Source organism: Physcomitrium patens, chromosome 4 (genome assembly GCF_059467195.1).
Source record: "Physcomitrium patens ecotype Gransden chromosome 4, ASM5946719v1, whole genome shotgun sequence".
Classification (NCBI taxonomy): domain Eukaryota; kingdom Viridiplantae; phylum Streptophyta; class Bryopsida; order Funariales; family Funariaceae; genus Physcomitrium; species Physcomitrium patens.
The window spans coordinates 3,516,843-3,542,648 of record NC_143413.1 but is presented as its reverse complement, the minus strand read 5'-3'; the positions used below and the strand labels follow the sequence as shown (position 1 = coordinate 3,542,648).

The following is a 25,806-nucleotide window of genomic DNA, read 5'->3' as shown; positions in this document are numbered from 1 at the left end:
GAGGGCACTGTTGCGCCATCCAAACTAAGATCAGATGGCGTCCACCCTACCCCCGAGTCTGTGGACACCCTTCACTCCATTGCCATCTCCTGGGTCCCTGCATCCAGCTGTGGGATTTCATACTCCACCCACTTGCTACATAATTCCTCTTTCTCCAGCCCCAGTCTCACTCACAGTTGCAATCCCCTGCTGTTTTTACAGCATTGATTGTAATTCCTGCTGTTGTTTTCTGTTGTGAGTCGATCCTACTTCTGAGCAATGGCGTCCATCACTGCTGCTTCCACCATGGTGGCCCCCGCTGCCTTTACGGCAGCTTCATCTGCTGCGTCCACCTCCGAGTCCGCCTCCGTCAAGGCCTTCTCCGGACTGAAGAGCAACACCTTGTTCGCTAGCAAGGCCCAGAGCTTGAGCTCCGTCCAGAACGGCAGCCGCGTGCAGTGCATGCAGGTGTGGAACCCCATTGGCATGACCAAGTTCGAGACCTTCTCTTACTTGCCCCCATTGAGCGACGATTCCATTGCCAAACAGGTGGAGTACATGATCCAGCAAGGGCTGATCCCTTGCCTCGAGTTCGACGTGGTAAGTTTCACGAACCTTGTCTGGTGCTGCATTGCATTGTTTGTTTGATGTTGGCTTATCATTTTTGTCTTAATGAGGAGTTCTATCGTTAGAATTTAAGCTCGCCGTCCTCCATTAATCTTCAGTGAAGGCTGTAAACCGCGAATTGACCAAACATGTCTTGGCTATCTTTGTGAAACAGAACGCTGACGGCGTGTCCCGCACCAACAACTCATCTCCCGGGTACTACGATGGCCGCTACTGGACTATGTGGAAGCTGCCCATGTTCGGATGCCAGGACTCTTCCCAGGTCCTGAGGGAGATTGAGGAGTGCAAGAAGACCTTTCCCGGATGCTTCGTACGTATCTTGGGTTTCGACAACGTGAAGCAGGTTCAGATCTGCGGTTTTTTGGTCGCCAGGCCCAACTAGAGAATTTGTTGAGCTCCTGACTCTAAAGGTCATTAGGTAGTTTCGAGGTTTGAAACCCTTGCTGTTGATGTACTCTACTTTCTGCTGGCTTGAACACGAAACTGAATTTCAAAACTCAGTTTGCACGAATGTGAAGTGTACTTTCCTATTCCTTTCTCCCTGTCTTTCGACTTTATGCAATGTAATCTAGCCAGAGAATTGATTTGTGCTTTCACATTCCTGACGTGAAGACATCTACATTCAATCTCCGAGATCGACTCTTCTACACCCAGTACTCTCAGGTTATGGTTAGAGTGGAGTGTTTCGAATTCGATTTGGAAATCCTTCAATTGCCGGTGGCCCCGTCAACTTGCTTATTAGACATTGCATACAGTTAAATATATATCTACCGTTGTAAGTCTCCACCAACCATGTTTGTGTAGAAATGTGGAAATTATAAAAATAATCTTTGTAATCTCTGCAACAGCTCGCTCAGAGTTCAAACTTGCATTACAACTGAATATTAAGCAAATACAAAAAATGAACATTCATGATAATAGGCGACTATTCCTCGTTCAACATACTGATCAAATCTGCTTGTGCAGCGACCTACAATTTATGACCACGCGTGAATTGTGACATGTGCAAGGAGTGATTTTAAGTACATTTAACATATAAAGTGCTCATCCTAATTCCAAATTCGATAGCATCAGGTTAACGAGGTATATCGGTTTTCTCGAAGAAAACCTTCAAACCACATCAACTTGTATGGGCGAGGAAATAAACACCGGCTCGTCGACTACGTTTTAAAAAACTGCAATTGCATCAGTGCATACCGATGAAGTAGAATTGAAATTTTTTCAAATACCAGCACTCAAACATTTTGATAAGACAGAACACTTCGTAACGAACAATCTCTATCACTGACAATGCAAATCACTTGCATGGCTGCACCCCTACCAATCGCCGTCACAACAGGGTACACAACCCAACTGCTCCATCTGTACCCACCCTTACACGAAAGCACTGCAATGGTTTAATTCATCAAAACGTCGTGTACAATGATCGTGACACGTCTCAACCCTAACTGTGCCAGACTGCAGTTCAACCATCAGGGTTTTTGTCATAGTCCATCACACGGCAAGATTCATTACAACTCTCATCAAGTCTGATGCATTTCACAACGCATGAATGAGAAGATTGCGACATCGAAGAGCTTTGCACCCCGTCTCTCTCACCGTGCCTTCTTGACCCTCAACAACTTCAGACTTGCTACCAGATAATGTTCTTCCAACTGCAAGGCATCTCGTGTTTGTTTACCGATGGATTGTATTCTGGTACGTCGATAGTTGTCATCCTCCTTTCAGCGCTGCCATAATCTGCAATCAATCTCAATCCAAGTAAACAGAACTCCGTCTTCCCCAAACTAGAGATTGTTGCCTGCTCAGAAACATTCTTCCAATGCTTGAAAAAATTCGAGAATGCTAGATGGTTACTTACCTCCTACTGGTCGAAGACCAGTTTTTGCTGGCGGCACAAAACCCGAATGCGCGGGGAAAGTCTGCCGCATATCTTTACCAATTTGCGACGTAGACCCACTTAGCCCTAAATTTGCTTCTGTTTTTTCTGGCAAGGAAGGCGCATTTGTATCACGGGAATTACCCAAATCCAGAGTGTGCTTCGTCTCGTCCATGAGAGTGAACGCTACATAGTTTTTCGATTTGTCCATTTCCTGAGTCGCCATCGTATCCTTTACCGTGATGGGCTCATTTGGATCCCTGGCCTTCTGTGTTCCAAAGGTTGTATCCGTCTTTTCTATCAACGTCGCCAAGTTGGGGTCACTTGACTTGTCCAATCCTAGAGTGTGCTTCGTCATGTCCAGCATCAAAGGTACGCTGTGATCCGCGGGTTCACTATGCAGGGCGCGCCAAGGGCTTGGATCCATGGGCACGCCCTGTGTGCGCTCGGACCAGTGACATTCGATCACCAATGCTTTAGGTTGTGAAAGGCAAATGATGATTGCACTACCTTCAATCTCAAAATCGACGGAGAAGTTGTTCGTTCCAGCAGAAGTGAAATCCTACCTCGGCTACTGAGGTTAGGTATGGCATTTGGTGAATGCGATCATTTGATTAATTGGGAGATCTGTCCCCAACCTTCCTGCCCTGAAAATTCTCTTCCAATGACGGTGACATTGATCGTGCGAAGTCATGGGTTCCTCCGCGTCCCGAAGTGTCATGTAAAAGACTTGATTCGAGGTCTCCGTTGTGCGACGCGTGGGGGGGATCCCAAGCTGGAGCTGTCGTTGTGGGCAAGTTCTCCTTCGCCGTTGCGATTGAACCGTCTCGGCAGTTGGTTCTTCACCTTCGCCTCCAATTTGGAAGTCAACTCCCAAACCTTTCCTCCACATGAATTAGGACCCCCACAAAGAAGCTTCAGAGCGTACCCATCATCCCTGAATGGCATAGAAAAGTAATTCAAACTCTTCACAACGAACAGGCTATGAAGTGGGCTTTGAACTTGCCAAGACTTTGCAAGGTGGTAGAGAACGCTGCAAAAACAACGCAAGCTGAAGTGTCAGAAAAAAGTGGTGAAAGTACTCGAAGAAGAAGAGGGTATTAACCATATGGCAACTATTTGACCAGCCTCCATTAAGACATGTAACAGTTATTTTGCAACCATCCGCCTGAATAGTTGACGAAGTTCTGGTCTTCTGGTATCTGCACTGCTCCGTTTGCTTCTTGGTGATGTAGCTTCGCTTGATTCGTAGAGGTCTTACTGAAACGCCGTCCCCGGTTCCTTCCTCCATTGAGAATTTTCTGAGTAACTAGTGTAGAGATTTCACGAGGCTCCAGATTCTACTCATTGACACATGGTTCCTTATCTCCACCCTGTACAGCGTGCTCAAAAGACTGGTTGAAGGGAACTCTGTTTATCAAGGTAATTCGATCATGCAACGTCGTCGTCATGATTTGCCTTATCCTAGAGCAAGTGCTAACAAAAAGCTCTGTAATTATACAATGTCGGTCGTTTCGCGATTGTGCTGCTTTCAGGAGCGTGTGTTCACGATCTTCTACAACAATTATAACAAGATGTAAGGAATTTCCACAGAGCGAACCGTAGGGCACACTGTACTTTCGCAATAGCCGACGAAAGCCTGACCTTTTGTCATTGCAAAGCCGGTTCACGGGCCAGAGCTTTTGCAATTGCATCAAAAGAATCAGGCATCAGCAATGGCCGAAGTACACATTCACTGAGTCTGCAAACCAGCACTATCGCGTGGTTCATGAGCATAATCTAAGTCGACTCGTATCTGCACAAGGCACAGTAATTCGTCACCGATAGAAGATAGTTGGAATCATTCAAGGGCTCTGTAGACTTGGATATTTCGCACAAGCATATGTAGGGAATTTTTAGACTTGCCCGAATAAATCGTTCAGAGGCGTGACTTGGAGCCAACTCTTTTTTGGGATATGATCCGAGCAGTCGCTCACGCACTTTAGCTCGACAATTCGCTACTTGGACGCAGATGAAGCCTCCCTGTTCAAGCACATAGACTCCAATATTTCATCACTGTTGTCCGTTCACTGCGCAACAGAACTGCGTGCTCGCAATTGACGTGATACTGCCAATTTCCTACAGATAATTGATCGCTCACTCGAATCCCAAATCATCGATCACAAGCTGGTAAAAGTTTGAAAGCAGTGACTGAAGGTGCCGAAAGAGATTATGTGGTTGTGTTGATATTTATGAGGCTTTCGTAGCTGAGCTCAGTGATGTGTCAAAAGCATGAGCTTCGTAGGGTAGGAGTTGATGAGAGAGGGGGTTCTTCCACAGACCCCTCAGACGAAGATCAGACGAAGTTGTGTACCACAGGAATGCCACCGTTTCCGAGCGCACAGGAGCTTTCACATCTTTTCTGTGATCTAGGGGAACGATTACGACTGCAGTTAGTGAGAAAGAAGTGTGAGACGAGTTTGAGAGCACAAGGGCGGTTCAAAAGGGGAAAGAGTCGAGGGAAGAAGACGATCATTGGCCAATGAATCCACTGCCGAGAATTCCACGGTACAGTAACTTAGCGCAACGGAGCAACTCAGAAAATAAGTCAATTGGAGTTGAGACGGAAGTGAAATATGTAATGAAGGGAAATCGCTCTTGGTTCACTTCAATGTCAGCCCGAACTATTACACACATGAAAATAGGGATGCTGTGAAGAAATGAAGCGCATCACTCTTTGGATCCTCAAAGAATCAACATCTGAAATCAATGCTTGCAATCTTCACAGTGGAAATCACACAACAACTCCCAGACTGGCAAAATATCTGGACAAAAAAAATCACGCAATACAACCAATGCTTTTCATGGTGTGAATCGATTCTTCTAGCAACCATTTACAGTGCTGCAGAATCATTCCCCCCCGCAACTAAGACTCGTTGTAACAAAAACCCAAGACTCATGATCTACTGCTTGAAAAACTCATCCCAAAATCAATCAGCTCCACCATGAGATGGCTAGTTCTCACCTTCGCACCACTTTCACTAAACATCACTTTCACCGACACCCAGGGGATGAGCATTACACTTGCGACGGAAAAAATGCAAAGACGTCAACAACAAAAGAAGCCCCACAAGTAAGGCACTGCTCCGATCACACCCGAAACATCGCACAGCTTTGGATTAAACCGTCTGCCTGTGCAGCCCATCGATCACAGTGGAATGCCCACGGAGGAGAAGAACATTCCTTCAACACTCATGGAAGATGTTGAGATGGATTTTAAAGATGCATTTCGGATGGTAGGGTACAGGCGAAATTCGTGGGTGGGTGGCGGTATGGCAAGAACATGTGAGAAAGATGCTTTGATGCATTACGGATGACGGAGGGCTGGGCAGATACGAACCCTCGAATAGATCCTCGCAAACTCGGCCAGAAGCAGAAAATTCCGTTCGTCCCCGCCTGCCAGTTCTGGCCACGACCTGAACCGGATGGGCGTGATCAGAACCCTCGAACCCTCTAGAATTTGAGGCGAAGTCCAACTTAACCGATTAGCGTCCCCCCAAAAGTCGGTTTAATCTACGAATAGAATGACAACTCATATTCTCAAATGGAGAATTGAGCACCCCCCACCTACTTCTCCCAGCTCTAACCTCTTTCAGATTTCAGGCTTCCACAGTCTCAACATTAGCCTATGCATCCGTCGCTGCCTCTGGCGTTGTTGCTTCGCCTGTACTCTTGCTTCGATCAATGTCTGCACTTGCCACTGCATAGAAGGTTAGTACCTCGAGGTTTCAATCACTTCTGCATCGAGGTCGACTGTGGATGGTCAAATCGCTGGAACATCGAAGTGGTTGGACTCTTGGGTTCTTCCGGCGGCATGTTCGCTTTACTTCCTTTGTGTCATTGAATCGATTGACAAAATGTTTTTGTAGCAGGGAACAAATCGAATAGAATACCGGACCTTGTTCTGTCTCTGAGTGTTTCTTTCGTTTGGAGCACCAGGGTGGTGGAGGTTTACAAAGAGTGATTGGGAAGTGGGATTTAGATGTAGTTGTTACGACGAGCTTGCTGTATTCATGTTCGTTTGGATTTGCCTCGATCCTTTCATGTGAACGGCAAGTCAAGATTATCCTCCGGCTAGGGATTGTGGAGGATTAATTTGGTTGCATTGCCTTACAATTACAGGACAGTACTCAAACCTCTGCGTGATTGAAGGAGCGCGGAGGAGCTCTCAGAACGATGAGTTCTACAGGCGCTACTGGAGGCCGTGGCAAGTCTAAGGCCTCCAAATCTATTTCCCGGTCGCAGAAGGCTGGCCTTCAGTTTCCTGTGGGAAGAATTGCTCGGTTCTTGAAGTCTGGGAAGTTCGCCGAGCGCGTTGGAGCTGGGGCCCCTGTCTACCTTGCTGCAGTGCTTGAATATCTAGCTGCTGAGGTGAGCATTTCCGCTTCTGACCTGGTTTTGGAGATTCTGTCTTTTTTAACTTTTAGGTCGCTTGCATAATTTCTTCGCGAAGCTCTGATAGCTGGTGCTCGCCATGTGTGTTCCTGAAGTTTTCATAATACTATATGGCGGCAAACAGGCCGACAAGTTACTGTGGTAGGGCCAGCAAATTGCGACGTGGGTTCAGATAGATGATGAGGGTGATGTCTGTCTCATCGTCCCTTTCGTCCCTCTCCAATTGAAGTATATTTCATTCTCTGGAAGGGTGCAAGTTGGTTAAGATCGTTAGTAACGTGTGCCTAACTTTAGAACATTATGCGTAGGTTCTTGAGCTGGCTGGAAATGCTGCGAGAGACAACAAGAAGAATCGTATCGTCCCTCGCCACATCCAGCTAGCGGTGCGAAACGATGAGGAGCTAAGTAAGTTGCTGGGCACAGTCACAATTGCCGCTGGTGGTGTCCTGCCCAACATCCACACGGTACTCTTGCCGAAGAAAACTGACAAGGGTGGCAGGGACATCGGAGGGAGCATTTCGCAGGAGTTTTAGACACTTCTCCACCCTGGCTAAGTCCAAAACAAATTTGTCTAGACCTCCATTACTTCCATCTCTCTTGATTCAGAGTACCCTCCGCTCCATTGTCCTGGTTTTTGCTGGTTCGACATTCACTGCCCGTCGTGTACAAATTGCACTTTAGATTCTGGAAGGCCAGTGCCAGAACCCTTTTATCCCAAGTCAGCTAAATTCGCTGTAGTTTGCCAAAAATCTGTCGCTTTGGATCACTTCGATTCGTATGAGGAAATATAGCAATTCTCACGGACTTTGGTGTGATACTTGCATTTGTTTACCAACGAAGATGGATATGGTTTACTCACTCTGCTGCAAACTCACGACTTGTTATGTGACGTTAAACAGATATGAAGCTCTCTTGACACGGCCTGCAAAAACAAATTAATGCAAACATCGACAAACCTTCACATTTAATCAGTCCAGTTGTAATTATACTTGTGCGTTACATTCATCATCCATCTTCCATGATTACTCTTTTCATGAATAACTACATCTAATTTTCAGGGCGTGAGATTTGTGAGAATTGTGTCACTGATTCATCTCAGTTCGCATCAAAATTGTATGTATGTAATATCTTTTGTCACCTTATCCGAACTGAGGTGGCAATACCACTCTAAGGTTATTACTTCCAATTTGCACTTTGCTTATTATATAATATCAGATAATATTGTAGAGGGTTATTTCTATTTTCTTGTTTGTTATCGTTTTGTGCAAAATCACCCACTTCGCCTTCAATAAGTTTTAACTTTTAAAAAACTATAACTTACCAAAACAGTTTAAATTTTATTCATTTATTCAATTATTATCTTTTTATTCAAAGATAGAATGTCATGCTAAATTATATGTTAGAAATCATCTATTTAAAGAATTATTATCAAATAAATTATATTAATTTATGTTTTAAATCCAACACAATGACTAATAATAATATATCAAACTCTATTGTGCATTAAATTATATTTTTGCAAATTTACTGTCTAATGTTATTTCCTTAGCTGTAATCATAATAAAGAATGTATTAAACCAACTTATCGGCAAAAATATAATATTGTATTATTGTTAGTCAAAAAGATTTGTAATAAAATTCATAAATATGTTATATCATACATTTAAAGATACCATTTTTTTTTTTTTTTTTTTTTTGTAATAGCCATAATCATTTTAATGAAAAAAAATCAAAATTACGTAAAAAAAATCAAAAAAAATCAAAAAACAGAAACACACAACATCAACAAAACCTTTTACATTTAACCAATTGAATCTTTTTACGAATAATATATATATATATATATATATATATATATATTTCCTTCTAATCAATAAAGTGAATGTAAAATGCTACTTCATTAGCATTAACAACCTTAACTTGCCTCATGATATGTATGTTAGTCCTATTTTGAACAAACCAACAAATCAACTTCAATTTATCAGAATTCTTTTCTTCATTCATATCACCTAATAATCTTTATGTCTCCAGATCAACCATAAATAATAAAATAAAATAAATTTATATACAATTTTCAAACACTTTCTTTGCATTTGAAAAATTTGGCGTTATTATATTATATTGTCCTATCTTATCTTCCGAGTATATTTTAACTTTCATAAGTGCCATTTTGTTGTGACACCTCAGTTTCTTAGCACTCATTTTATGTTGAAACATATAGTATTATAAGTATGAATTGTTTCCAACAAAAAAAATTATGTGTATGCTTAAATGATTTTGTCATATATTCATGTATGTATGTGTGTGTAGATATATATATATATATATATATATATAAACTCCCTATGCAACTTCATATTCTCATCAATATAAATTTATTGTAACTGCATTAAGAAATATTTAAATCTTTTTTTACTTAGCTATGAAGTATTTCACTACAGAGGACAGAATAGATCAATCTATTTCATTTTAATCTACAAAAAAAACCTAATTGGGATAAATTGTTTATATTCTAATGTACAGTTTTAAGAATGTAGATAAAACCCATCTTATACTTTCAATACAAATAACTATTACAATTTGTGTGTAGTTGATATTTTATTTCAACCAAACTAATAAAAAATTCAGAATTGTTGTATTAGATTTAAAAGACCAAAGGTCATGAATTCAAAAAAGCCTGTATTATTCAAATTAAAGTATTATCCTACTAATTGTTTTACAGACAAGTTTTTTTTTTCCTAGTTTATTCTATTTTTATGAGATTGACAAAATATTGATAAAAAGGATAATTTCATGTTGTCTAAAAATCTTCCATAAATTAATTCAATAAGTTATAACAAGCAAAGCTTGTATTGGGATTTAAAATAAAAATGAAAAAACTTTGGATTTTAAAATAATTTGAAATACGTTCAATAATGTTCAAAGATTAATATCAAGTTTTATAAAATGATTTTATATCTGAATAAGTGTTTGATGGAGTAACATAGTTTTGGGATTGCAAAGTAATGTAAAGAAGGATACACTCCAATCAAGATATTGTGTTTAATTAATTAATAAAAAATATATATAGAACAATAATATCATCAAATCATGATTTGACATCTTGTTTTAGATTATTTAACTAATCTACCTTGATATTAAAATTTATATTTTATTGTTAATATGGTATATTGAGTGTCACATATTTTATGTTCTAAATGAGTATTATTGATATTTTCTTAAAATAACAATTAAGTTACTAATTTCTTGTGTTAACAATCTTATCCATTACCTAGAAAATAAAAATATTTCAAACCATTTCATTCAATCCACACAAAAGTATTATTAAGATTTAAAATGTATGTGGGAAGTACAATCAAAGCATTAAGATATTACATCCAAATAACCATTTGAATCACATCATTACACGTACATACATTGTTACTGGTATTAAAACTCGTGAAGCACAACATAGAAATAGAACTATAAACTTATTCACATTTAATACAAATACAACGTTCATATAATTCCAAATTCTAATCCTGAATGGACGTATCCGAATTACATCCTCATCAAAACGAACGGATATCATCCACGAAACCCACGAATGAATGTGGTATCGCCACGCTGGAAAGGAATATTCCATTAAGTGTCGCAGTAGTTACGGCGCGAAAGAGTGGGAAGGCATCGGGACAAGAGCAGCAGCGCGACGAGCTAAACAAACGAGATCAGGAACGGAAGGAAGCAGGCACGGAGTGCAGGAATGAATGCAAAAGGCGACGGAAGCCTGATCAAAAGAGATACCTCGAGGACCACGAGATCACACGGCCGGCTGGCTCAGTTGACTGACGCAAGCTATTCGGGTCAACAGGCAGCAAGCGACGCGCGCGCGAGCGCTGTGTGAACGGGACCCGTCCGGGTTGCAAAAGGAGATTCACCCTCACTGGGTCCAGGTACGCGCTCCGTAGATTCCGTTAACGATTGGATGAAGTATGGCCGGATAGTTCAAACATCCAAAGGGATTCAAGTGCATCCCCCTTCCGAACCTCGCTGCTAGGGGGAGTCTGTCTGGGTGCAGCTCCTCTGCAGGTGTGGGGGCAGGGCCAGGATTGTGTCCGAGGCCAGGGAAGGTTCGGCGAAGGCTCAGCGAGAGCGCAGACGACACAGGGGGGATGCATGGGCGATGGCGGGGAAGACGAAGAAGAAGGTGGGTACATTCCTAACAGTTTCTCGAAATTGCGTTCGAGGCGGGGAATGTAGATTGCAGCTCTGTTCGCGAATGAGCTTTGGATTGTAGCCAGGCAGGCAGTCTAGGTTAAGGGTACCTGTTCCTCGATGGGCGTGAGATTGAGGTGACAATCGCTTGCATCATCATCAATATGCCTGCAGCACTAGCAGGAGTAGTTTTTGCAACTGGGGGAGGGAGGGATTGATGGAGGGCGAGCAGAGGGGTGGAGTGTCCGCCGGTGTTGCAAGGTTTGGAGGAGTGGGACTCGGAGGAATAGGACCCCCTCACCCCTGGGTAGCTGGAGCCGACGAATAGAGAGAGCAGCGAAGGTGCACCGCATCGGTTCATTCATGCTTCTAGGTACATGTTTCTGCGCCTGTTGAGTGCATCGCAGTTTGCCCTCGGATTAACTCGTTGGGGATGGAGTCTGGTTGCCGAGGTGGGTTTTATTTTTGTTTTGCTTTGTTGGTAGGGTGGTGGAGTGTTGCTTTATGTGTTCAAATCGGTACAGAGTGTCAGCGGCTGCGTGTTTTGTGTGGGGTGTCTTGGTCGGAGTACTGGATCCAGGGCTACTTGGGGAGTGAAGTCGTGGGTCGAGTACCCTGGTGGTTTCGGAGAGGTATTTCGTGATTGACGCACTTGTGTCCTTTTTTTTTTTTTTTTTTTTTTTTTTTTCTTTTTTTGAGAGTGACCTACTTTCAGTTTTCTTTCCCCTGTGAGAGTAAGAGGGTACGGATGCAATGAATGGTGAAGTTAGGGAAAGGATGGTGTGGAGTTGGAACTGGGAATTGAGGAAGCTGAATTTGGGGCCCCAAAGTTGCACTCTCTTGTGTGAAGACGTGCTTCCTTATTTTGTTATCGAGTTGGCGTTGTGCGTGGGGGTGGTATGCCAGGGCCACCCGCACGGTTTGTGGGAGAGGGACTTTGTAAGCGTGACTCTAAGGGTGATGAAGCGAGAGGGCAAATCTGCGTACCGCCAAAAAGTAGTAGGGTTGATTGCAATGCGTACGCAATTCGCTAGACTTTTTACTCACGGAGTAGACAAAAAACCAGGTTGTTAATTTGTTGATCAGAGCTTAGTGGTGACGATGTCTAGGTTTAAGGTCATGACCGCGTTATGTTTGTGGTGGGCACGTACTACTTTGAGGGAAACAAGAACATGATAGCGCATCAGTTTAGGTAGACTTTCTTGGTGTGACCAGTTTTTTCTTCGCAACCTAAACCTGGGGGATAAACAAGATAGCATCGAGAGAAGGCCGATTTGCACATTATTGTGTTCTGAACATATTGCCGTCAGTGACTCCTTGGTACTCCTCTTCTGCAGTGAGTGCTATCGATTCCCCCGAAGCAGTAGCCCTAGCACGAGAAGTTTCACAGCTCATTAGTTTTATTACTTCTTTGGGGATGAATTTTTGTGTCCATCAGCTTAGTTACCCAAGCCAGTGAAGGTCTTGTATCTGCATTTGTGCTCTATCAGTTTCCTTCATCTCAGGCTGTGATTTTTCCATAGCTCTTCAGTTAGTGCCTGTCATATTTGTCTGTTTTTGTGGGTTTTCCTTCACAATTCTTATAGATTATGAATGACTAGCCTATTTTGCACGTCGTTTTACCGCCTCTTAACGAAGTACTGGAGAACTGGACATTGAAAGTTTCTCCAGGCGACTTGAAATCTGTTTTTCAATGACTAGCTTGTGCCTGTACCCTCTTCTTATTAATGGGTGGTTTGCTTACTGATCAATATTATACTTGATCTTACAATTGGCAATGAACAGTTTCTATGCGGAAAAGTACTGACGTGAGAGGTTAATCTTGGCTACATTCGCAGGGCTTCACCCAACTGTGCGGCGCTGATGTCGAGGCAGCATGCATGACGACAGAGGAGGAATTGATTGGCTCGTTTGCAAGAGCTGCACGGTGTGTTGTACGAAAACCAGTTGATGGAATGGGTTTAATTTATGCCCAGCAGACTTTCAGCGCCCTCGATGGTGGCTATCATGGCTTCTACATTGACAAAGCAAATGATGAGGATTCTCCACAGCGACCCGAATGCACAGGGGGTGACCACTCCGGTCTCCATGCAGATGCGCAGCCGCAGATCTTACCTTCTTACAGATCTGCAGCATCGGTTTTTGTGGAGTCGCTCTCGCTTACGACCAAAAGAAGACGGATGCTAAACAAAAATCCAGACAGATATTCTTTAGTGAGAGTTCCGGAGGTTGATCAAGTGGACCTTATCAATGATTTGCCAGATGAGTGCCTGCAGGAAATCTTTGGTTTCTTACCCAAGGTACAGGACCGCTGTGCTGCTGCTGCCGTTTGTATGCGGTGGCTGATGCTGCAGTCTCGAATGCAACGAGGCGATTTCAAGATCGAATCTGCTTCAATGTGTAAAGGAGCATGCACACAGGATTACTTGTGTGCTACTAAGAATGGTTCCATGTCAGCCGCAGAGAAATCCGATGTCTGGATGGAAGAGCTTTCAGATGTTAGAGGTGATTGGTCTGACGAGGCACCAAACGATGACACAGTGGGGAATGCAAATGAAGTGCATCCTTGTGGTAATGAGATAGACATAGTTATAGATGGAGAACCACGGGTGCAAATGCAGCCTCAATGGGTATGTGGTGAACTTTCTCGCATCTTGCAAGGCAAGGAGGCCACGGATGTGATGCTTGCACTTGTGGCTATTGGTGAACTTGCACGTGGGGGTCTTGTTGATCTGAAAGTCATTGGAGGGTTGGCTCGTGCCAGTAAAGGTATCAGTGACAGCGGCCTCATAGCTATAGCAAACTGCTGTGCTGCTCTGAGGTCTCTCACTTTGTGGGGTTGCGAGAATATCACAGATGTCGGTTTGGCAGCGATTGGGAGTGGATGTCGCTCATTAGAGAAACTAAGCATTATGAATTGTCCAGGAATTGGCGATCGGGGTTTGCAAGCCATTGCGAAGGGTTGTCCTTTACTATCCACGGTCAGCATAGACTCTTGTTCTAATGTTGGGGATGCCAGTCTGAAGGCCTTGGGAATATGGAGTGGATCTTTATCTTCCTTTTGTCTGACAAACTGTCCAATGGTGGGTAGTGCTGGCATTTGTATGATTACTTTGGGTTGTAACAAGCTGACGAAATTGAAGCTGGAAAAGTTACGATTGAGCAACAAAGGATTAATTGCTATAGGGGATAACTGCAAGTTTGTTACGAGGATGAAACTTGCGAATCTTAGCTGGTGTACTGAAGAAGGATTTCTTGGATGTTTCGGAGGCTCTGGTCTAAAACAGTTGAAGTGTCTGCTGATAACCTTTTGCCCTGGATTCACAGACCTCACTCTGGAGAAGGTTGGAAAAGTTTGCCAAGACTTGGAAACGTGTGTTCTGACACAGTGCCAGTCAATTACAGATAGAGGCTTGCAAGGCTTAATGCAGTGTTGTATCCGTCTCGACAGTCTTCAGCTAGAGAGATGTCATGCAATTACGAATGCTGGTGTGCTGGCAGCCCTTGCACGGGGTAAGGGAAACCTCAGGAAGCTAAACCTTTCAAAGTGCGACAGTTTCTGGAATGGGGGAAAGCGAGCTGAGGAGCTGCCTCTTAGATGTCTCTCCTTGAAAACTCTAAATGTTACCGAGTGTAAGAATGTAGGAGTCGAGCCCATCGTAACAATGGGTCTCTGTTGTCCCTCGTTGGAGAATTTGGACCTCAGTCAACTGACCGACCTTAATGACGAAGCAATAATCTCCATAATAGAAGTTTGTGGGGAGCACCTTGTAAATCTCAACCTCACCAACTGTAAAAACATTACAGATGTGGCTGTTGCCGCAATTGCTTCTCGCTGTGGTGATCTTGAGCGCCTGATCCTGGATGGTTGTTACCAAGTGGGCGATAATGGCCTGCAGACGTTGGCCACGGAGTGCCCTTTACTAAAAGAGCTGGATCTTTCTGGAACTTCTATCACGGACTCTGGTTTACGATCTTTGGTTACTTCGCAGGGGCTGTTTCTCCAGGGCCTTACATTTACAGGATGCATTAATTTGACGGACGAGAGTCTGTCTTCGATCGAAGATTTCTGTCCTTTACTCGGGTCCCTTAACTTGCGAAATTGCCCTCTTCTAACTAGAGAAGGGCTGAGTTCTCTCGAGTCCCAGCTCTGGTCTTGCGACGACTTTGTAAGCTCTTAAGAGCTTAACTGATGGCTGTCCTTTAGGGCATGCCACATAACGCCAACATGGGAAGTGTCGACCGTCGTATTTTTGGAACTTTTTCTCGGCACAAATGCTTTTGCGGTTTTCATGTAGAAGATACCATCGAACCATGGGTAAGCCAATAATTTCAGATTCTTTGCGCATTCAAGTGGAGTTTCCGATGGGTTTTATACGATGTAACCTGTACGAAGGGGAGTATAGAAGAAGTGTTGGATGACATGCCGGGAACCTGATACTGAATGGAGTTCTAGTACAGAAGTGACGCCAATGGAGGCAAACGATATGTACACCTGGGTTCCACAACTGCTATTTTTGCAGTCAATCATCTATCTGATGATGTCTGCTTTGTTTCAGGAGCAGTCATGCATTTAGAATGCATGTTTTTTTATGTGGTCTCAGAGAACTGCCGATTCTTCCTCATCTTACCGTCTTGGTAGAGTAGAGAGGATTTTTTCTTGTTCCCATGGTAACCAGTTAGCATCATCTTCGTTTGTAACAAAAGAATTAGGGGAGGTAGTAGTCACCAGGTGTTAGTGTGTCTTGGGAATGGGAGTGGATGCTCACAACCTCATTATATTTGCTCTATCCCCGACGAGCTTGTTTCGGGATTCTCCGACACAACTACAAGTTTTTTTTGCAGGCTCCTAGGTGCAAGAGCTCTAGATCTGAACAGGAATAGAATTACGTTTGTGTGATCACTGAAGATTTTTTCAGTTTCGTGTGATGACGATTATGACGATGACTTTAATCAAAGACATCAACTACCAGAATGTACTTCTGCACTTTGTATTGAGTAAATGTTTCGTCTTAACACTTGTGTTCTGTGTTCGGAAGTCTCTTCCTTCTGCTTTAAATATACTGCTAATTTTCCAGGTGGGAACGATATTGTCAGATGCATGATTGACAGTGCTTGGGAAGTGGGTGTGCCTCCCACCCACAGATGCTATGGTATGTTCTTCATCTCCAAAATTGCAGTACAACTTATATTGTTGATATTCTGCAGCATTCGAGTGTTTTCATCTGGAGCAGGAAATGGGAAGTCCACTTTGAATCCGCAAACATCCACAGCTCTAAAATAAAACACGCTACCATGTTCAGGACGCAGCCTTGGATTCTACTTATTTTACTGTGAAGTTGAAGGTTCAACTTGGGCTCTTCAATCTGGAAATCTATATATTTATAGAAATTCCGTTTCTGATGTTTCAAATTGGCAACTGTAAGTAATTGTTAAGAAGCCTAGTTGAATGGAACATATGAATATAAGAATTAGAGTTGTCATTCATTGTTTGGTTGAGGATTATGGAAAAAAGAAATTTTGAAGACCATAAGCGTATTGAAATCTGACACTAAGAGTTTTTTTTTTTTTTTTTTTTTTTTTTTATCTTAAACTCACAGAAAGAATCAATTTTGTAGATGAGCAAGCACCAATCTAAAAGAATGAGAGCTGTCAAGTTTCAAATATTGTACTAGCACAAATTGCATGATATTATTTTGTGCAACTATTTTTAATGAAAGAATCCTACAAACATGTTCATTAATGTGATGTACATCTTGATGAATTGTAATAGATTGATACGTAATAATTATATGAAATTATGAGCAAAAATTTCATAAAAAATATATTTCAGACATGAAAAAATCCAAGATTATGAAGAAATAATTCCTTGATTAGGCAGTAGGATAGACCAATTTGATATTAATGTTCATCCAAATAAGCAATTTAGGGAAATTCAAATATTTATAATGTACTTGCATAACTTAGAAATCCAAAGTTAATCAGAGTAGCCTAAATGTGAGAATCTCAAGGGAAAATATTTAGAGAAATTTGAAACAAGTATCAATTCGAAATTGCATGAAATTGATCTTTAAGTTTTCATATCAAATTACATGAAATTGCTTGAATTTGGAATTATCAATGCATAGGAAGTTTGTTATTATAGAACATTCTTCAAACTAATATTATGAATGAATATTATACAATAAGATTTTATCCACAACCATCCAAATAATATTTCACCTAGTCAGCCACTCCTGAAGTTCTAAAGTTTGATCTTCACATGTGATGGCAATCACTTTTTGCATTACAAATTTCGTTTTTTATGGACACATAAATGGAAATGCAAGACAAAATAAATTTAGAATTGCTTAAAATTTATAAAAAATTAAAATAAAATAAAGTCTTAGTTATATAAACATTTTGCTTTTGCCGTAAGCAACTTTCTTAATTATTCTAATAAGTTATTACAAAAAAAAATCTTCAAATAAAATATACAAATATTTAGGTAAAATAAGATTTTGCCTCAACTTCAACTTTTATGGATGATTATTTGTTGAAAAATGTCTATTTGTAAGTAGAATTTTGGGATATATTTGAAAAATTCAAAATCTACAATCTCTCAACAAGGTTTAGGCTAAAGAGATAAATTATACTGACAACTGATCTTTATAACTATGAATCAAATGAGGAGAGGACAACTACTTTGCTCTCTATTCCTAAAGTAGCCAATCCATTGTCAACCAACCTCTCATTTTTCACTTATAGGATGGGATAATTTCACTAGGTAGGTGACCTATTTTCAATCAATTCTAACATTTTGTGGTCAAAAATATGTTGGAGCCTAGGAGAAATGATGTTAAACTATGAGCAATTTAAACAATTCATTGTACTCAAAAATCAATATGGATGATCTGTCAAAAATCGATTTTTGCATTAGTGGAGTTTTACATATGTAGAAGTTGATTATGCATAGATAAATCAGGGAGTTATTAGAGTGGGATTGGAAGATGGAAGATGTGTGAGATATTATTTGGAAATGAGCAAAAACAAAGAAGAATAGTGGCAAAAATCCAACTTGAACATGGTAGATTACTTATAACTAGATGTTTGTATTTTTGTTGCTTCATCTACAAATTTACATCTATAGGTAGCATGGAATTAGAAGAAGTTTGATAGCATAATTAAGTCCTACACATCACGTTTTGTAAAAGTTGGATTCTTGGTTTTGTAATCTACTACTAATTGGAATTAGGTTGATTTATATGTTAAAAATGGGTCAAAAGAATCTTTTGTTAAATTTTTTATAAAATTCTATTATTAGAAAATAGTGTCAAAATACTTAGAATCATTTTGATTTCTATTTTCCTACATAGAGGTATTTTTTCCATTTTTACACCTACTAGATATATGCTGAAATGCTTATCGGAAATAGGTTGTTTATCTTACATCTGGCTCTACAAACTCCTAGTAGTCATAATAAAAATATTATTTTTGTTTTGGATCAGAGATTTATGCCTATATATCTTAAGTAATGAAGGAAACATAATATTAATAAATTTGATTTGAAAACTTGAAGATCAAAAATGGTGATGAGAACAACTTTCCATGAAATTAAACTCCTACCAAATGCACTTCATGATCAAAAACTTTATTCAATCAATATCTCTTTTTTCAATTAATACTAACATAGGTAATTGTAAAATATATAATTTATTATGGACTTTAAAGTATTTATTATTATTATTATTTTATCTTAGATAAATTGTAAATGAATTATTTATCAATCGTTTTATAAAATTTAAATAAATTAGCTATTTTTTAATATCAAACAAAGAAAATATTTTAAATATACTTTTATTAAAATCTATTTGTGTGAAAAATGCATTGACTTTTGTTAGACAAGCAATAGGATGGAGTATCAAGCATATAGAGCATCAACTTCTACAAGCAAGGAAGTAGAGAAGTGTTCAAGCACATCAACAGGCTTTAATATAAGAGGGCCGATTTTTCTATGATGGTTGAGAGCAAGATGATCCAAGTAATTATCACCTCATCTTTGAATTTCTTCACAATGCATATTGATTTGTTTATAATATGGTGGTCGATAGAAGCATGGATGGAATAATATTGAAGAAGACTAATTTTAGTAGATATTAGAAGAAAAAAAGAGTATATGAAGATTGTATTAGAAGAACTTGACACTTTATTGGAGAGAATGGTGCAAATTGTCATGGCCATGTGCAATCTATTGCATAAGCTTAGAATATAGATTACATTGTTTTAAGTCATTTATACATAAATTATATTTGAAAAATAATCTAAATATGAAATTTTATAATTAAAAAATGTACATATACTTATATAAGCTATTATTTTATTAACATAATATAAAAAAGTTTATATGCATTTATTTATTCTTTTAGATATTATATAAAGATTATTAAAGAATTTTTAAAACCTCATATCTTATAATTTTAAGACTTGCTAATGATTTTAAATATATTATTAGAATCAAAAGCATCATAAACATAAGAACAAATCAATTCAAAATTTAAAAAAGAAAAAGAAAAATCTATCTATCTATCTATCTATCTATATGTATATATCAAATCAAAGATCTTATATTTAAAAATCAAAAAAACTTATAGAGCATTTTAAGACCACCACTAGATTTATTAATCTCCAAATTAGAGAAACAACTCGAATCAAAATTAACAAAATCCTATATATTTTCAAAGTCAACTCAAAATTTAAAACATTCAAATCCTTAACAGCTACAAATTCATACACTTTTAGAACAATTTGATGACATATTTAGAATGGCCAATCCAAAAACGGATTTAATAGTATTTTAAAAGCTCTAAAAACATCCTTCTATAATAAAAATCAACATCTTAATGTCCAAATAAAGTTTCTATACTTTGCAAATTAAAAACTTGTACGACAAGTTGTTTAGACCATTAGAATTGTAAAGAGCAAAAATAGATGCAAGGTTAATTTGAAATTAAAAAATAAGGAGAATAAAAGAATAAAAATAAAAATAGAAAAACTTATATAATTCTAAATTCTAAATTCTAAAATTTTAAATCTTAAATCTTAATAAGTACTTAGATCATCAAATAGATTTTATAAGCTTATTATTTTATTTTTTTTCTAAATAAAAATAAAAAAATATTAAAAAATCCACAAATTATGATGCATTGGTGGGACTGAAAATAAGTCAAGTCAAAATTGTAAAATAAAGATGTCAAAAAAATTGGGCACACCTTTATAAGTATAAATTCTAAAGTCTTGAAATTCTTATATCAAAAATATAAATCTTAAAACTAAAGTCTAATTGATTATATCTTCCAATAAAAGATCTTATATACTAAAGTATTTATACTATTGGTATTACAATCCTCCAAAATAGAAACGTAACTCAAGTCAAAATTAAAAATTAAACATGTCAAAAAATTAAAAATATTCACATAATTTCAAATTTCAAATCTAATAATTTTACTTGTCTTTAAAAATTGAACAAGTTAAAATATTTGATTTTATGCTTATAACAGCCTCACTGTTTAGGTTTCTTTGATATGATCTAAATCTGATATTCTTTGACTTATTATCATTTTTGTCCTATTGTATCTTAAATATATCTTATCTAGGCTTGATTTTACATTTCTTACTAACTTATGAGTGTACTTGTCAAGGACATCAATCATAACAAAAATCTAAAGAAGCATGAATAATTAAAAAATTCATAGATTGTAAACTAAATCAAATTAAGTTTGTACATATTCTTTAGAATTATTATAAAACTATTAGATTTTTAGTTTATTTTTTAAAAAAATATCTTTATATATATATATATATATATATATAATAGATAGATATCTTTAATATATATAATAAATAGATAGATAGATATATTAATTATGAATTTATACATCTAAAAATGATAATATATTTTTATATCATTAAAAGTAATAAAAAACTAAAAATAGATATAGAATAGAAACTAGAGTAGCTATTACAAAATGCAAAAGGACTAAGAAGTCTTGATTTAAAATAAAACACAAGAAAAGTTTTGACAAGAATAAAGAATGCCTCACTCTTGCCTCTATATATAATATCAATTAAAATACTATTTGGCAATGTCTTATAGGCCTTATGAGATGTGTCCAACTTGCAAAATACTTGTATAATTTATAGGGAAAATTTAAAAAACATGTGTGCCACATGACCAACTTGTAATACAAATAACATATTCTATTTAAATGTACAATATGTGGCCAACTTGTAATACAAATAATTTATTTTATTTAATTAAGCAACATGTGGCCAACTTGTAATACAAATAATTTATTTTATTTAATTAAGCAACATGTGGCCAACTTGTAATACAAATAATTTATTTTATTTAATTAAGCAACATGTGGCCAACTTGTTGGCCTAATTATCAACCTTTTAATCACATATATAGACATGTAAAGTCTATAAAGCTTCTAAAAAGCTTCCCAACAAGATATCAATAATCTAAATTACTTCAACTTACTTCTATTTATTTCTATTTACTTCTATCTAACTTAATTATTTAAATAAATGTACTAATAAATATGGCTATCTATTACAATGTGGATCTTTTTTACTTTAACATATGAAAAAATTCAAAAAATTCAAAAAACATAATATCTCATTAATAAATAAGTCAAAATAAGTTTCTACTATTACTATTTTTTAGTTATTTTATTGTACTTTTTATAGAACTAATTTATACAAGTAAGAAGAAAAAATTTCATAGATATAAATTTATATATTTTATACTATTATTATTTTTATTATTTTTATTTAAGATAATATTAAAATTAATTTTCTATTTTAAAAATAAATGAAATCCTAATAGATAATTTAATAATAAGTCTTATTATATATATATATATATATATATATATATATATAGTTTAATTGATTGATATTATTGTAGAGTCTTTTTAAAATATAAAGTAATAATAGATAAAAAAAACTTTTTTCTTTATAAATTGTATATATAGATATAATGTGAATATCTAATATGATTATTTTTGTTTAAGTAATTTAAATTTTAATCTTTCAAATTCATATATACATTGACATGGCTATCCAAATGTCGAATTATAATTTTGTGTGATGTTTTTGTTAGTGATTCTTATTATATACTTTTAAAATATTTAAAATTTAGTTAATTATAAATATTTTTTATAAAAAAAATACAAACTATTATTATTCTATATTTTTAAGTAAATAAAACTACAAAGATGCTTGTAACTAAGCACACTTAGAAGATATCACTCTTTTAAATATTATGTCATATCTTCTTATTCTTCTTCAAAATTTTATTTTTATTTTTAGAGCATATTTAAATATTTTTTTATTTAATCAAAATATCTTTAAACATGTTTAAAAAATATTATACTATATACTAAATCAATATAAAGACATTTATAGTCAATCTTAAATAATATTTTATTCATATTGTTCTTTCTTTCATCTTTCTAAATAAATACATACATACATATGTACATATGAATAAATTGAGAATTAAAATGAACATTATCAAATTCAAATAAAGGATTAGAAAAGAACACAAAGAATTAAAGATCGTTTTTTCCAAAAACACATATGTGGTCCAATCTCCTTCCAATGGACTTGGATCAAAGTAGCACTTACAAAAAGAAAAGTATAAAATAAATAATCAAAATGGTTTTTCAATCTCTTATAGGAGAAAAAATTGAAGTCAATTAGTTTTGCAATATATAAACAATCCCAAGAATGGGAGACAAAAGATGCCATCTTCCACCATGTCAAAGCAATCCCTTTCCTCCTCACACAACAACCTTTTGAGTTTGCTGCAACTAAAGAACACAACTAGAAATAATAATATAAAAGAAGAAAAGAGGAATAAAAAATAAAAAGAGTAAACTATGTTCTTGTAAAGGAGATAAACACTATGATAGAATTCCTCACAACATCATTAGCAATCTCTACATAATCTTTGAAATGTATTCTCAATTCCATCAATTGAATGGGAGGATAGGACTATTTTATTGCATTATAAATGTTGTGGGGAATTCCGGCTCAGACAACGAGGAATGTCCAGGATGCTAAAATTAGGGTTTCGAGACTGCGGTGGGGGCGACATCGGCGTCGCGGGGGGATTTGCACCAAGTGGTGAGGATTCAGAGGCGATGGCTTTCCCTCGGGGCTTTCAAGGGGCTCTGCACCAGCTGCCTGCCTCAACCTCCCGATGCGCCTGCGTCTGTTTCGGCTTCCGTAGCGACAGCTGAAGAGCTTGGTGGTGTGTTGGTGTGCAGTGTTGCGTTGAGGAGGAATTGATTTCCTTGCTGCAACGGCAACGATGACACCGTGCGACGTTGCGGCGTTGAAGAAATGCTTGGAGGAGCACAAGGGGGACGGGGAAAAGTGCAAGGAACACATCGCTGCTTTCAAGACTGCTTGCTCTGCTCCGTCGTCCTCTTCGCCGCAGCGTGCGCAGCCCAAGTCCACGCATCAGGCCGCAGCTTCTGATTGTGCCACTTGCGCTCCTCCGGTCTCACATTAAAGCAATAGTTGAGCTCATTGTATGCCTGGTACGAATTTCGTCTTCAATCTGATGTCGCTTTGGAGTTACCGGTGATGTTTTGGCGTAGATTTTATGTCGGTCGAAGTTCTTGACAGTTGATCTCTAGAATATGCACTTTGAGACTTTAGGAGGCAGGTTCTACGGATACTGTGTTTTGATCACAAATTTCGACTTGAGTTAGTATTTGGGAGTTTGCATAGATGTGCTCCGTAGGTTTTCCCGATGGTTTTGCATCGTTATGATTCGACCTATACTAAACCTAATTGAAGCCGTAGCTTTTCTTGTGTTGAAGTTGTTGACTACCTGAAAGTCCCAATTTGCTACGCAGGCATGATTGCCTGACACTAGGGATGATCATTGAATTATTTTATGTCGTATTGTGTATACAGGATTTAGTTGCATAAGAAATTCCGGTAGTTAGCTTAGCGACCATGGATTTGGAGTTTCTGATAACAAGAAATAGGAACCGCACACAACCCGCCACTTGGTCTAGTACAGTTGTGCTCTTGCGCAATTTTTTGCGTGACGAAACTCTCGCCTTTCGCCAAATGCTGGGCTGTGTAGTGCGGCGGGTTGTGCACACACTTGACGATCTGCTTCAGTACCGGCTCTTTTTGCTTATGGTGCGTTTTTGCTTGCATCGGTGCTCATCGTGACACTTTTCTGCACCGCTCTTGTGAAGCACCAAGCCCAAACAGTTAACATTGACAGTGCTGACTTTCCAGAGAAAATTATGACAATAATTCTTGAATTCCTCTTTTGATTACGTTCTTTTCAGTTTTTAGGCGACTCTTCTTATGGTCGCCTGCGGGCAACATCTAGGTGGGATCAGGGATTTTGGCTTTTCTCTGGTACGATCTTAGAATTGATACTTAGCAAGCATTTGTTAAAGTGCATGATATTTTTGTGAGAATGCAAGGTCAGAGTTGAACCTCGCCATGTCTCTGATTATATTGAATTAATTTAAGCCAGTGACCTACTGGACAAAGTGTTTATGCGTTACAGTGTGTCTTGTGCTCGTGTTGGGCCCTGCTGTTCGCAAGTGCCAAGTTACACTGATAACATCCATGTGGAATTTCATTCTGTAGATGCTGTCCATGAATTATACCTAGCATAGATGTGTGGGCATCCATATGAGAACGGGATAATGGTTATGTTAGTTATTGTGATTATGTATGATTTCATTTGAATGTTTGTCTAACAGGGTGACCACTACATATTTTACGAAGCTTTTATGGACTAAAGCATCAGTATGGATACATAATTTCGTCATGGCGAATGTGATGTCTAGCCTCAGATATTGGAAATGACATGCCGCATCTTTATGTGGACATTGTCCAAATTATTTTACAAATCCTGTTTCATGTTTTTTTGTAGTCGTGGTCTGTCGTTTGTGATTCAGCCAGGGCTGGAGGGCGAAGGCTTACTTGGAGATGAACTTTTGGCTCGTTTGAGGCATTCATGAGTCGGGAGAGTTTGTTTTCGGAAAGGAAGTGAAGTCGTGTATTGTAATAAAGACCTTTCCCTTTTAATCAAGTGCAAGATGGTAAGAATTATTATCATGCTGGGAACATGCAAGATTAGAGGTAATGCCAAATTTGTGAGAAAATTTGTACGTTTACGGCTTCACCTTCCTAGGTTATATTGATTCCAAAATTGGCATCATGACTGAGTACGTTTAGAGTGCCTTAATCATCTGTAGCATGATAATGGTTAGTCTGTACATTCCTTGCCACGTATGAAATTTTGGTGTGCGAAAACTCATGATTAGCCTTGAGCAGCTGCGTATGTGTAACGCTTGTGGGTACCGAGGTTGGTTGTCTCATGGTTGCATCAGTTTCTACTCTCGTCTGTGGGTGAAGGAGGCACGGTTTGGAGTTTCAAGCCACGAGGAAGAAGTGATCTCAAAGCATTGTAATATGCCGATGTCTTCAACTGCATCTCTGGTGCGTTACTGTATCACTTATGTGCAAGGTACACAAGTGAATTTGTGACTTTTGTTACGTCTATTTTGAGGGGAAAAAAAAAAAAAAAATGAAGAAGGAGAAGGCATGAAATATTTCGGTAATCGGAGCTGAGGAAAAATCAACTCCTCTGGTCAGAAACT

At 38.2% G+C, this 25,806-nt stretch overlaps 4 protein-coding genes and 1 long non-coding RNA gene across 12 annotated transcripts; 4 read left to right on the top strand and 1 right to left on the bottom strand.

The window, feature by feature from the left end:
- Positions 1–184: 184 nt before the first annotated feature.
- LOC112281851 (ribulose bisphosphate carboxylase small subunit, chloroplastic) lies at positions 185–1,117 on the top strand. The gene is made up of 2 exons (XM_024518800.3): positions 185–579; positions 761–1,117. Exons 1-2 carry the CDS (start codon positions 259–261, stop codon positions 986–988), a joined length of 549 nt encoding a protein of 182 aa, XP_024374568.1. The 5' UTR covers positions 185–258; the 3' UTR covers positions 989–1,117.
- LOC112281850 (uncharacterized) lies at positions 208–3,784 on the bottom strand. 6 transcript variants are annotated; one of them, XR_012217359.2, is made up of 3 exons: positions 2,468–3,693; positions 2,206–2,336; positions 208–1,968 (listed from the first exon to the last, which is right to left on the bottom strand). XR_012217359.2 is itself a non-coding variant. In XM_024518798.3 (3 exons), the coding sequence occupies exons 1-2, from the start codon at positions 2,910–2,912 to the stop codon at positions 2,240–2,242; spliced, it is 552 nt and encodes a 183-aa protein (XP_024374566.1). In that variant the 5' UTR covers positions 2,913–3,693; the 3' UTR covers positions 208–1,968; positions 2,206–2,239. The 6 variants fall into 6 exon arrangements, 5 of the variants coding, with proteins under 5 accessions (XP_024374566.1, XP_024374567.1, XP_073389539.1 ...); XM_024518798.3 differs by having other exon boundaries at positions 2,206–2,346; XM_024518799.3 differs by having other exon boundaries at positions 2,288–2,346.
- A 2,247-nt stretch (positions 3,785–6,031) lies between these two features.
- Positions 6,032–7,723, top strand: LOC112281088 (histone H2AX). The gene is made up of 3 exons (XM_024517264.3): positions 6,032–6,235; positions 6,647–6,895; positions 7,228–7,723. The coding sequence occupies exons 2-3, from the start codon at positions 6,701–6,703 to the stop codon at positions 7,450–7,452; spliced, it is 420 nt and encodes a 139-aa protein (XP_024373032.1). The 5' UTR covers positions 6,032–6,235; positions 6,647–6,700; the 3' UTR covers positions 7,453–7,723.
- A 2,721-nt stretch (positions 7,724–10,444) lies between these two features.
- Positions 10,445–16,129, top strand: LOC112281527 (EIN3-binding F-box protein 2). The gene is made up of 5 exons (XM_024518160.3): positions 10,445–10,646; positions 10,770–10,851; positions 10,988–11,105; positions 11,425–11,565; positions 12,952–16,129. Exons 1-5 carry the CDS (start codon positions 10,445–10,447, stop codon positions 15,292–15,294), a joined length of 2,886 nt encoding a protein of 961 aa, XP_024373928.2. The 3' UTR covers positions 15,295–16,129.
- A 7,018-nt stretch (positions 16,130–23,147) lies between these two features.
- Positions 23,148–25,741, top strand: LOC112281203 (uncharacterized). Of its 3 annotated transcripts, none has more exons than XR_016502500.1 (3): positions 23,148–23,287; positions 23,431–23,706; positions 24,089–24,701. It is a non-coding gene; the product is annotated as an uncharacterized LOC112281203 (long non-coding RNA). The 3 variants fall into 3 exon arrangements; XR_012217348.2 differs by lacking the exons at positions 23,148–23,287; positions 24,089–24,701 and adding exons at positions 25,102–25,245; positions 25,562–25,741 and having other exon boundaries at positions 23,366–23,706; XR_016502499.1 differs by lacking the exon at positions 23,148–23,287 and having other exon boundaries at positions 23,366–23,706.
- Positions 25,742–25,806: the final 65 nt, after the last annotated feature.